At 44.5% G+C, this 12,694-nt stretch overlaps 1 protein-coding gene across 2 annotated transcripts in view; it reads right to left on the bottom strand.

Annotated features, from left to right (window-relative positions):
- Positions 1 to 704: 704 nt before the first annotated feature.
- EIF4E2 (eukaryotic translation initiation factor 4E family member 2) overlaps positions 705 to 12,694 on the bottom strand; it is a 29,912-nt gene continuing 17,922 nt past the window's right edge. Inside the window, exons 7-8 of one of the 2 annotated variants that reach the window (XM_032355184.1) lie at positions 9,064 to 9,141; positions 705 to 3,312 (exon numbers count right to left, since the gene is read on the bottom strand). In XM_032355184.1, the coding sequence (XP_032211075.1) occupies positions 9,096 to 9,141 (46 nt within the window). In that variant the 3' untranslated portion in view covers positions 705 to 3,312; positions 9,064 to 9,095. The remainder of the gene's footprint in view (positions 3,313 to 9,063; positions 9,142 to 12,694) is intronic. The other variant, XM_032355185.1, reaches the window with a different exon arrangement.

Raw genomic sequence — 12,694 nt, 5'->3', positions numbered from 1 at the left:
TCCCTGTACAGTGGCGGCAAGCGTGTTCCCGCAGCTGCAGCTCGATCCCAGGCCTCTCAGTGTCCAACAAGCTTAGAAGCGACTCCATCAGGCCCCTCATGCTTGCAGAGACCCCACACCAGAGGGAGCAGCCTCCATCCTGTGGCAGCTCATCCTGGAGATGCTGTCTCCTTGAGTCTTCCTTTCTTTTTGCCTTTCTCCTTACTGTGTCAAAAATTCTACACTATCATTCAAATGACTCTCAAGGTGTCATGTCTTCTATTTGGACCACAACTGACAGACACAGACAGTTTCTGTCTATTGAAACGGAAGGTCAGGTCTGCACTGTTTTGGATCACCAACTCAGACTTTGCGGTGTCTCCTCTCTCCCTTGTATTTCACAAGGGCACTTGGGGATTTCTTCAAATTCTGATCCTTCAGATTTCCTGCCATTCCAATAGTCCTCACCCCATGTCGAGAATGGAAATGAACAGTATTTTGATATTAAAACTTTATAACAAAAACATTTAAATGGAAGTTTGGCAATGATTAATAGCAATTTGAGAATTTTTTTAACACATTTACGTCAATGACCCCACATTGTCTGGACTATCCCACAGGTTTTGTTCTGGAAAGGATTTAAAAGCCCTGTGCACGGAAGGCAGACGGAGCAGCCGCAACTGCCAGGAGCCCCACGTCCCTGTAGTAAAGAGTCCACAGCCTGGTTCTTGCGGATATTTTCCATTTATTACTGCAGTAGACAATTGCTCTGAAAGTGCAACACTAAATCACTTTGTCACAGCCTCTGCTCCTCTGCTGGCAAATTCTTGGAAGTTCATTCTTGGAGCATCGTGGACCACAAGCTTCTCTCAAGGTGGGAAATTATTGCCACTGCCAATGTCACAGGAAAAAAAACTCACACACATGACTAGAAGAACAAAACGAGAAGAGCACTGGAGAGGAGGAGCGGCCAATTTCAAATGGAAAACCCAGCAGAGGAGTCATGGGGAAACAGTCCACTTGCGCTAAGTGAAAGGTGACTCCCAGCCTCCTGGCAGCAACCTACACATTTGTGAGGCTGGCCCAGGGGTGCCTGTCATCCCTCTGTCCCCAGAAGAGGTGAAACCAATACCAGTGCTATGCCACACCTCCGTGTAGCCGAGGTCCACGGAGTCAAAAAGAAATGGAAGGACCTCTCAGGCTAGTCTGGAAAATGGGTGGTTTGGCTAAATGGACTCTTCAACCTCCCACTTAGAGCTGCTGGGTGGAGTATCTGGGAGAGCTCGCAGGGTAAGACACTGCGTCAGAGAAATAACTCTTGTTCTAACCAGCCCAGGGTCAGCATCTATTGGTGGTAAAAAAAATTACTTTCAAATAGTGCAATGACAAGGAGGAAGGGAAACATGAGCAGCTCTAGAAAACACAAGAGATTAAAAAAATCTGAATGAGACCAAAGAAAGCGCAAAAATATGAATGTGGACCATACACCTAAGCACTCAGCCTGGCGGACCCCTCCCTCACGAACACATTATACACATCCGCACCCGCTCGCGCACACACGATAGTCAGGCAGATGCCCTAAGAAGGGCAAATCCAAATGTCTGCTCTCTTTGGAATTCTCATGGCAAATCTGAGTGTAGGCAAAAGTGAAGCCCTTCCTAGGGTCGAGACAAATACTCAGGAGGCAGCCTTTGCTCCCCATTGAGCCGGTGTTGTCCTCTATTTGCCTGAGCCCTTCACAATTGCCTGGGCACTACAATTCATTCTTCATACTCCTGGAGTTTAAATCACTGCTAGATCTTCTTCTCTGATCTAACTTCACCTGTAATGGAAGCACCTCCTTTTGGCTCCTGGACTCCCGTTCTTTCGGGGAAAAAGCATCCCAAGAGAGTGGTAATTAGAAGGTGTTCAGGAGTTGGAAAGTAGGAAGAGAGTAATATAAATACAATAAAGAAATGCCTGTTACTCTCATAGGATTTCTCTGAGACCAGGTGGCTAAGGGCCTGGCCTTCAAGGAAAGGTTTTAGGAGAGGCCTTAATTTAAGGTACTACGATCTCTGCTCACAAGAGCCAAGTAAGACAGTGCTCCTTGGAGGTTGCTGTAGGACTCGTACTCAGTACTTATTTCAATTCTAGGTGCTCTTTTGACCTCTCTGACTTCAGTCCTTCTGGAGTCAGGTGACCCGGCTTCTCTGATGCATGACCACTCATTTCTAAAGCATGTTTGCCGTTGCCCACAAGAGGTTTCTCTCCAGGTATCGTGGAACAGCACACATTAGTGCATCTACCAGGTGGTAAAGACTGAAAGCAGGTTTCCTCAGACAAGCACAGCCATGCAAAGAAAGCCACCCATCACGGTCACCTTTTTGTCAGATGCCCCAGTTTCAGGATCATAGAATTTACCATATTAAGTGTTAACACTGGGTGACAAACAAGCTTTTGCTTCCCTTCCTCAATGAGGGTCACGCAAAAATCCACCAGAAACAGGCGGGACACACATCCCCTGCTCCTCTGGTTTCAGACACTGCCCTCAGCTCCAAATCCTGCACTTGGAACCGCTATTATAACCTAGCTCCTAAGCACACTGGATTCTGCTCCAGTTTAACTTACCAAGGCATACCTTCTGAGCCGCCTCAGTGAAACCAGTGTGGCTCACTGGATTAAAATTCTAAGTGCAGCAGTGCCTAAGAAGAAAGAGTCCTAACGGAGGGAGGACTGGAGGGCATAAAGCAGGAGACTATACAAAATCAGTAACACATTTTCAGAACATGGTGGGCTTGGGGGAAGAGGGGAGAGAAATAAACAAAATGTCCCAATAATTTAATGGCAGAGCTAGAAGAGAGCATTTATAGCTATTCCGGGACTCTCCAACAAAAAGCTTTTCCTGGATGCACAGACATTCATAATACTGATAACTCTCAGTCGACAGCTCTGGCTTGTACACGTGGTCACGATGCCCTTCGTACAGCAAAGGAGAGCACAACAGAATGCCCGACAGGCATCTGGACAGCACACAGCAAAATGAAAGGCTGAACTCCCCCCGCCCCACAGAACCCCATTTTAAAAAAAGTTTGTCTATTACAAAGTCACGTTTTCTGTTTTTCCGCTTTATAAAGTCAGCGACGCTGGAGGGTGTCTAGCGGAATCCGTCCTCCAGGAATGAGTGCAAAAGGGGAGCGCATGGCTCAGGGACGTCCCTTCAGTAAGCAGATGGAAGGACCAGCTGGAGACCTCCCATCCATTTTGGACAAACACACACATACAGAAAAGGATTATTGCCAGCTTGTGTACTTTCACAATGTGATTTTTGTATTTCGAAAGCTTGAATTGTCCCTGAAAGAAAAAAATGGGAGAAAACAAATCATTCAATACACAGATCTTCAATAGGCAACAACACACACATGGGGCAGGGGAAGGGGTGGAGACCTGAACTCGGCAGCTCTAGGGCCCTCATGATACACCCTGAGAACTTCCCTTCCTTACTAATCTAATGCCAACATAGCAAACCACCTCCCAAGTTCCTTCAAACACTTTCAACAGCCAAAGATTAGAAACAACCCAAATACTTAGCAAAAGGGCACTGGTTAAATATGAATATTATGGCACATTCCTTCACTGAGACACTTGTGCCGCTTAAAAAAACAAGCCAAGGAAGCTCACTACTAATATGGGAAACTCTCTAGAGAAACTGAGCAGGTATGGAATAGCATATGCACATAGTACACCACCTTTTGTGTAAGTGGGGGTTGGGGAAATAAGGTCACAGTTCATATTGTTTGTACGGACATAAAGTTTACAAGGCCACACAAGAAACCAACAACAATGGTTACGTGGGGCAGAGGAGGGAGGGGGTTACAGCAGAAACTGAGCAGATGCAGTCAGAGTGGGGAGGAAACCCCTTTTTTTCTCTCAAACACATATGCACACATACTTAAAAAAAATAATCGAATGATGTGACTGTATTATGTATTCAAAAAATCAACCTATCTAGCAACCAAAAAACTCTGTGCAAAACTTACAGTTCCTTATAAAAGGATATTCCACAAGGTGAAATACTCATAGCCTTGACTTTAGACACTTAGCTATACCTCTTAAAAGAGAAGCATGTGTATACATAACCCATGGTAAGTTATGTTCTCTTAGCTGCTTTCCATTGGATGTGGACAGGCTTGGCCACCCCCCAGAAACCTTTCCTGTTCCCCACTAGAAGTCCAACATCTCAGCAGTTCACATGCCACCAGAATCCCACCATCTTAGGGCTGGAAAGGGCTTTAAAGGTCACCTCATCTGGTGCTCTAGCCCACAGCTTCAGACTTTAAAGTATCTGAAATTCTAGAACAGAAGAGAATTTCTCATTAATCTGATTTTTGAGTCATTATTTCCCTTTATTTTTAGTGGAATGTTCTAGAAGCCTTAGTTTTAAAGGACCCATCTTAAAATTGCTAGATTTATTGGGCATATGGCTACTGGTACAGTGTATACATATGAAAGAACATGCTCAGCCCAGACAAAGAGCCGCCTGCACTTAGCGTAACAGATGCTGCCAGTAAAGAACAGCTCTCACTACACAAGGAGAATGACTGCACACGAGTACACTGAGAAGGGAAAAGAGAGCTGGTGCAGGTGCTTCTCGACAGCCCACTAGTATTTTTATAACGGTCATATATGACCATGTAGCTCATTTAACTACAACTACTGAGCATTTTGATGATTTCCATCTAAGGAGGGAAAGACCGCACACAAAGAAAAACTTAATGGGGTGATCATCTTTTTAAAAGCCCTTTCAAAAGGACAGATCCCACTGAGGAGCCACAAGTAGCTAGCAAAGGATGAATAAGGAAGTTCTGATTATAAAACAGAAAAGCAGGCATAACTGATTTGTGCATGTGACTTCTGAGTCCCCTCGGGAATGATGTACCACTGAGACCTGGGGTCAGAAAAGCGCTCTACTAACAAAAGAAGTGATTAGGAAGGAAGGATTTGCTCTGTTCCTTCTCTTCTCTTTTGATGCCACATCTATCCCCGTAGAGCAACTGGATCACAAAAGTCAATCAGCAGGGAGAAATAAAATGAGTAAATAGAAAGGCGGGGTGTGGGATGGTAGCATCACAGGATTTTCTGACTGCGGGAGAATGATTTATCTTGGAGTAAGAGAGAGGGCAGGCAAGTGTCTCGACCCAGCCCTTTCATCTGTATAGTGATGAAGTGGAAAGAACTTTCTGGACAAGTCATCACTGTAAGCGGGTCACCATTATCTTTTGGAAGAATCCCTGTACTGTGCTGGGCTTGGACCACAGACAAATTCTCTCTGTGGCAGGTAAACTGAAGAGCTCTATAATATTTTCCTATCCAGATAGTTACTATTTATTCTAAGTACTTCTATTGTCACAGATCTCTTCAGGGTCAGAAAATCTAAGAAAGCACAATCACTCTAAAGTTTATTTGTAATGCGGAAAAGGGGAGAAGAGTAAGGAGCCAGGAAAATCTAGCTGAGCTTCTGCAGGGTTTGATATAAAAGAAAACAAAGAGCAACAAGAACAGGTGACAGGCTCCTCCTGACAATGACAGGCTGGTGGCAGCTGGTGGCTCTGGTCCAGCTCCTCTAAAAAAAAAAGTGGGCTGAGAATAGCTTGCTGCCAGATTTAGCCTGACGAATGTGTTCACCTCAGACCAGCTGGGAACTAATCCGAGGTTCCGTCCCTCACCCAAGGGCTGCAGTGCCAGAGAGATTAGGAGACAGAGAAAGGAAGGAGGAAGACAGGAAGTGGCAGAGGTCACAGGCAACTTTTAACTTTTTTTTTTTATTTTTATAAAAGATGGGCTTCTGTTCTTTTAAAAGCAAACTATAATTTAGAAAATACAGAGTGAGCTCCTAAAAGCCCCTCTAGCCACCTAGCAATGTTGTGATGCTGCATGGAAAACCAGGAAGGGTTTTCTGTTGTTGTCGTTGTTGTTTTAAATGATACAACAGATCTTTTAGAAGGAAATAAGAACATTTTTACATCCTCACCTGTGAATTTATGTAAAATAAGCAATGGGGACTGTGCTGAGTATACTGATTTAAAGGGGCTTTTCAGACATCAATTTTCCCACTCTATCTTAATTTATTCCCAAGGATTTTTACACATCAGGGCACATGAGCCAAAAGACCCATGAGGCTAGAGAAGTCAGAAAGACGTTCTCTACTTGATGATTCTTTGTCCTGATAGTGGGGTCTCAGAAATACTGGTGCCCTAACCAAACTGGCTTCCAACTTCACATTCCCAGGCATCCTGGGCAAATCTATTCCTCAAATATTCTTCAACAGGTTTCCAATTTGCTCAGCCTCCACATAATCACCATTTTCATCCTTCTAGAAAAAAAGACAAGTTCCAGTTCTGGGAAGAATAAGCTGAGGTAGAGGTTGGCTCCTGAGGGTACACAACAGAGAAGCAAGGTGGTTGGCTCCTCAGAGGAATGGCTCTCTGTTCTTGTAGGAAGCTGTTGCTGTGCTCGTGCCCAGCAGGGGCAGCACAGTGGTTCTGGGCCTCAAGAGCAACCTGGGATCCAGCCATCGGGGGGTACATTACAATTCAGCCTGCACATGGTCTTCTGTGTCACGGAACATTCTCTGTCAGCTGTCCACCCCAGGCCAGCTCTGGCTTCCTCCTCTCTTCCTCAGCAAATATTAAATAAGACTGCAAACCCTTCCTAAATTCAGTTGGGCAAGTTTCAATCTCTAATCTCCCACTGAGTGCCAACTCCATTCCCCAACAACACAGATCACTGTTCTGCGCATGCCAGGCCAGACATATAAGTAACCCTAAATCCTCCCCCAGCAGTTAACTGGGACTTCTATTGAAGCCATGGTTTAAAGTGCAATACTGATTTGTAATGCAGATCAAGTAAAACAGTTCTAGAATATTAGCAGTTATGTGTAATAGCATAAAATATCAGATAAACTGAAGAGAAGTATTTGTGGTTCAAGAAGAATTACTTTAAAAAAGAATTACTTACATAGCAGTTTTTATTTCTCCCCAGATCATGGTCTACTTGGAAGGAGGAGAAGAAAAGGTGGAGAGGATGAGGAGCTATGAGCTGGAGGTACACAGCCTCAGAGCACCTCTTCCGGGGTGAGGCGACAGGAATGAAATATGGAGTCCTTTTTGGGTCTTTAGGACAATGAAGTGAGGTGATTTTTTTCATTTAGACACTAATAGTCCTCTCAGACTCCCAAGGCCATGCTTCGAGGAGAACACCTAGGGGGCACCTAACTGGCTCAGGCAGCAAAGCATCCGACCTGATCTCAGGGTGGTGAATTCAAGCCCCACGTTGAGTGTGGAGCCCACTTAAAAAAAAAAAAAAAAAAAAAAAAAAAGAACACCTAAATTATGAAGTGTTCATGAAGTGCTTTCTTCATCTGCCGGATAAAAAAGATACAGGGGCAACACAAAGAACAAAGAAACTGCAAAACAGCAATGATATGAAACATGTGATTCCAAGGCAATTCAAAGGTATCTTTCCCAAGGGATTCAGTGTTAGCAAAGGGGAGGGAATAGTTTTATATTTTCTCCTATACGGACTACTCTAGTTTCATTTTAAAGGCTTCCCCCTCCCCCATAGAATATAAGATGCTATTGATTTTTTAAAAGCCCATCGTTTTAGGTACTCTAAGTAAACATTGCCAATTAACTATGTCAAAATTTTTTTTATCATATACACAGTAAGCAACCTGATTTTAGGGACATTAAAAACCAAGAAAAAATAAATCCTAGAAATAACCAAACATGGTAACATTATTAAACAATTCCATTATAGTGCCAGGCCTCTGGAAATCTGACTTTTCATCCTGCAAATCAGTGTAGCCAACATTACAGCCCAGGCATGTTTATCACCCCTCCCGGTGTGTATAAACTAGTAGCCACTTCAAAATTCTGTTGACTATATTTTATAGAGAAGTTTTTAAAATAAAATGTTACTTTAAAAAAATCTAATATCTAAAAATTGAATTTATAATAATGGAATTAAACTACTAAAAAAGACCTGAGGGGTATCACCCACGCGTGTAGGCATTCCAGGACGGCTAAACTGCAGATGATCCCAGCTCACAAAGTCCTCCGACCCCAGGCCACCTGCTTCTGTCCCTAGTGTTGTCCTCTCTTCCTGCTCATCAGAGACATGCAGGTCTCCTTCTCTTGAAACTGCCTCATGTCCTTCCTGGGAAGGGGGAGTTCTGAAGCAGCTACTACAGCTGGCATGTTCTGGTCCAATTTTAGCAATCCTCTCTCTCACAGGGATGGTGGGGCAGTTAATGTCCAGGAATATGCTCTCAGGGCGGGCACATGCAAATACTGTCCTCTCATTCAGAATAAACTGACCCAGTTCCCTCTGCTAAAGAGACAGACATGGACTTGGCACTCTCTGAATTGAAATACAAATGTTCTTAAAGTGAACGTGTCAGTTGACCACGCCTTCAATGTCCCAGAGCCTCTCCCCGCCAGTAAGCACGTGATGGGCCAGCGACAGCACACCCGGCATCTACCTCAGCTAACTCTCCTTGTGAAACCCTTGGAATCTATCACTGCTCACAACTGACAAACACCACCAGTAAACATAGTCTAAAAATAAACATAGGGGTACATAGTCTTTCTGGGTGTTCCTCTCCCCTAACCCACACTGGAGCCTATGGAACTGCCCTGCTAGTCACAGGACACTGCCAGATGGCTTAAAAATGACCATGTCTGGGCAAAAGACAAAGGGTCTGTGGCACATTTATAATCATGAAACGGTACTGGAAGAGATCGGAGACATCTCAGACAGTGGAACCTCACTTTTCCAAATGAGAAAAAGGGTATAGTAAGTTAAACAATCTTAGCAGAGGTTCACCAGGAGACAGGTGACCCAGTGAGGACGATTCCATGGTCTTGTACTCAGTACTATTCTGTTAGACTGTGACAGTCAGTCAAAGATGAGAGGTCAGAGCAGCCTCCATGTTGGCAGAAGCCAGACTGGCAGTAAATGGGGAGAGGGCAAGCCCTGGGAGAGAGGGGGCCTATGGCCGAGAGGTATGTCACAAGGTTACAGAGAAGATAGACAAGGCCCTACCCTGAGTGTGAGAGACAGAGGGGAGCGTCCGATCAGCGGCCGCTGCTGTTCACCAGGCCATGAAACTCCTCCCAGGCCCTGGCAAACCAGAGACAAAAAACACAATAGCACATTCAGGTCAAGGGCTTTTTAACAAAGAGCACAGATACGATAACCCCACATCCCCCTGTAGATACCTTCAGGTCGTGTGGAACCCACCAGTACCAGACGCCCAGTGGTAAGGCTTCCCACCTAGACTTTCCACTCACATCAGCAGTGGTGGCCAGCTCCTCTCAGGGACAGTTGGCACTACTCCCAGCTTGCTCCACTGGTGAAGTCTGGCCCTCACTATCCCTAAAGCCTTTGCCACAGTCCTTCTACCTGTTGCTGCAAGTCTACCGGGGGGCCACTGAGGTCAGAGCTAAGTTCAACCATCACTGGAGACACCGCTTATCACCGGGGCAAAGGGCAGCGGCGCTTTCTGCCTTGAGGGCATAAGGACAGGTGGCAGAAACTTTTTCTTCACAAGGTCTCACCCTGGGGGTCAGGGCAGGTACCCAACAGCATCATGACGTCTGGTGATGTAATGAGGCAACTACAGCACTTTCTCTGCTTTCACATTTCCAACCTTCTGACCCCTCTCAACTCACACCCCACATTTGTATCAGGTTCCATCTGTTTCTGGAAATACCCATGTAACTATTACTTAAACTTTAAACTGTGTAGGTCACAGTTCAACATTCTAGGGATCAATGCTCCTCCTAACTTTCATGCCCATTAAATCAATTTAGTAATTGGGGTTAAGTAGGGATAAGAAATGTGACCGAGGGATACATAGTCTTTCTGGGTGCTGCTCTATAAAGAACAAGCCCTTGGTGACCCTGGCCAAAAAAATAGGAGAAAACGAAATCTCCCATGCATCCTGAAGCCCTAAACCACCTGGAGTTTCCTCGGAGGAGCTGATGTCCTACCTTTTTGCCCTATTAGGGATAAAGTACCTGGTAAGTTCCCTGGGAAATAAATAAATGAGCAAATAAATAAATAAATAAATAAATTTGTATATATGCAAATATATATATAATGGGTAATTTCCTATTTCTAAATAGAAAATCCCTTAGTGGCAATTATTCCATTCTCAGTTTAAATGGATGAAAATACCTAGGGTGACAATATATTATGTCACTCACTGCAAGTTTAGTATTACGATCAAAGAATGAATATACTTCATTACTAGGCCTTCTATGGGTAGCTTTTTTTTTTTTTTTTTTTAATAGGGAGGGATTAAATACAGAGACCTGGTATGACAAAGTCCTTCTTCCGGGTAATATCTGTACAAGTTTCATTAGTTTTTCTCTCTTTTGAACAGCAGCAATTATAAGTTAATGATCTACCCTGTGGCTGATGGCTTCTCCAGAGTATTATCAAAGCTACTCATACACGCTAAGTGAATTGAAGAAAAATCTAAGACCGCCAAGCAAGCGTGCCAGTCTTTGTCAATTCAAAAACTCAATCTCCACAGCAAGACATCTGTTCCACAGCCCTTTCTGGAGAGGCGGTGATGCGGTGAACTTCCTGAGTCCATGAGTGACATCAGAAGGCTGTTTCATTCTCCATTCCAAAAGAAGGTAAGGGCAAAGCAAGTCCGACGCTTGGGCAGCAGCCTAGGAAACCCCTCTCTTTCTTTCTAACAGTGAGATTTCAATTCTATTTTGAGCAATTTTGGTGTCAACAAGAAACTACATGGTTGTGCTGAAGTTTCATCTCATTTATCCTTTTGTTTCCAGAAGGCCTACACTAGTCCAAACAGAGCAGTTCTCTGTGTCAAGAACCTGCTGAAATACAGATTTCAGAGTTCCCCTCTAATCCATTCCAGTATGAAACTGCCCTCCCATTTTCTTCAGAAGGATCTTCTTCAGATGCTAAACCTCAACATGAAGAATCTGGGTACAGAGATTTCCTCACAAGGATTCAGTGGAAATCAAACAGTTGGTCACAGTCATTGGAACAATTACTCCTACTCTTGTAGGCCAATGCTTGGCTAAGAGGCAAGTTAACCACCTAGAGCTAGGTGTGAATTTTCTAGCTATTCTCCATCTGGCATCTCAGGCATTTTAGGTAATATTAAAACTTGCTTCTTTTAAAGGTAAAGAAAGAATAAGTTAAATGTTAGAAGTGTCGTATGAATGGAGTTTCTTATAAATAAATTTATTTATTTTGCCCTTAGATTAACAGAGCCTATAGGGAATTCTGAACAGATTCAAATGACAGAGTGACAAAGAGTCCTTTAGAGACCACTCTTGTCTCAGCTCACTTACCAGGAAATAAACTCTGACAGCAGAGATCTCACTTCCTGTATAATCATATTTGCTCTCCCACCCTGCCGAAAGTCTGGGTCACAGCCTTGCACTTGGCTGGCACCTGATCCTCATGGACGAGCTCAGCCCCCTGCTAGTTTGGGCTTTCTTTGCTTTAAACATCGGTATGGGGGAACATTTCATAAACGCAAAGCCAGGCCAGCAATTCTGCCAGTGTGATTCAGTGCCAGCAAGCTAGGACTCTGATTTAGACAAGATAGGAGAAGGGATGGCTGATTCTTGCCTACAAAGTTCAATGTTCAAATACAATGAAATCTAGATGTGGTACAGCAAAGTCTCCATGTTTGACCCATCTCTCTTCTAGAATAAAGTAATAAAGGGAAGTCACCTACCCTCAACTTCCTGTGCAGAGGGGTCTGGTCAGACTCCCCAGTGCCGTGGCCTACTGAGTGAAGCTGGCCCTGCCTTCCCCTTTTCCATTCCAGGCCAGATGCACAAAGGAACTCAATGGGACTGTTCCAAAGAGGAATTTCCTCACAAAAGATACTGGTGCTTTATGTAGCTCTGTGCCAGGTTTTATCCTGGTGATGCCCTGGTGTTTGCAGGTCTGGGTGCATTATGAAATTTCTCCTCAAAAGGGGATACAGTTACCCGATGTTTGCAAGGACCCAGACCTATGAACTCTCAACTACGACTGGTCTCATTAAGAGGAGCCATGCACCTGAGCTAACACTCAATTGAACAGGTTTCCCATTTCTCAATGGGACCTGCTCACCCTTCAGGGGGCGGAACTATTGGCAATGAACAGTAGGAGGCAGCAGGCAGGCATCCCCTCTACAGTGAAGCAGCTCACCAGGCAGCAGTGCTGGCCTCAGCCCACCTAGGAGTATAGCAGGAAAAGGCCACAAGCAGCATGATTAGGGAAAGACTGGAAAAACCGAACAGTTGAAAAAGGACATTGAAAACTGGACTGATACAGCAAGGTGGAGAAATGTGACTGAGAAATTGTAGCCATTCCTAGAAAAATGCCCCTCACTATTTCCAGCAGCCCTACTCTCCAAAGAACTTGGGGGAGAACTGCTCCTTCTTCCTTCACTTCCCCGAGTTCTCAAGTTCTTGGTGCTGCTCCTGGGCTTAATCAATCTCCAGTGGGAGAGCCACAAGGACTAGAACAAAGCAGAACAGCTCTGATTTCTGTTGACATTTGGCAATGATCACAGGGGCCTCCGTGTGGGTTTGGTGCTTTCCAATCAACTCTTACTCTGGATGGTGACATCAAGCTCATCTCCTGGACTAGTTATATAGCGGCAATCAAGGTCAATACATGTAACATAATA

The sequence above is a fragment of the Mustela erminea genome, chromosome 8 (assembly GCF_009829155.1).
Source record: "Mustela erminea isolate mMusErm1 chromosome 8, mMusErm1.Pri, whole genome shotgun sequence".
Taxonomy (NCBI): domain Eukaryota; kingdom Metazoa; phylum Chordata; class Mammalia; order Carnivora; family Mustelidae; genus Mustela; species Mustela erminea.
The sequence above is the reverse complement of the archived record's forward strand: the minus strand, read 5'-3'. Positions and strand labels throughout refer to the sequence as shown.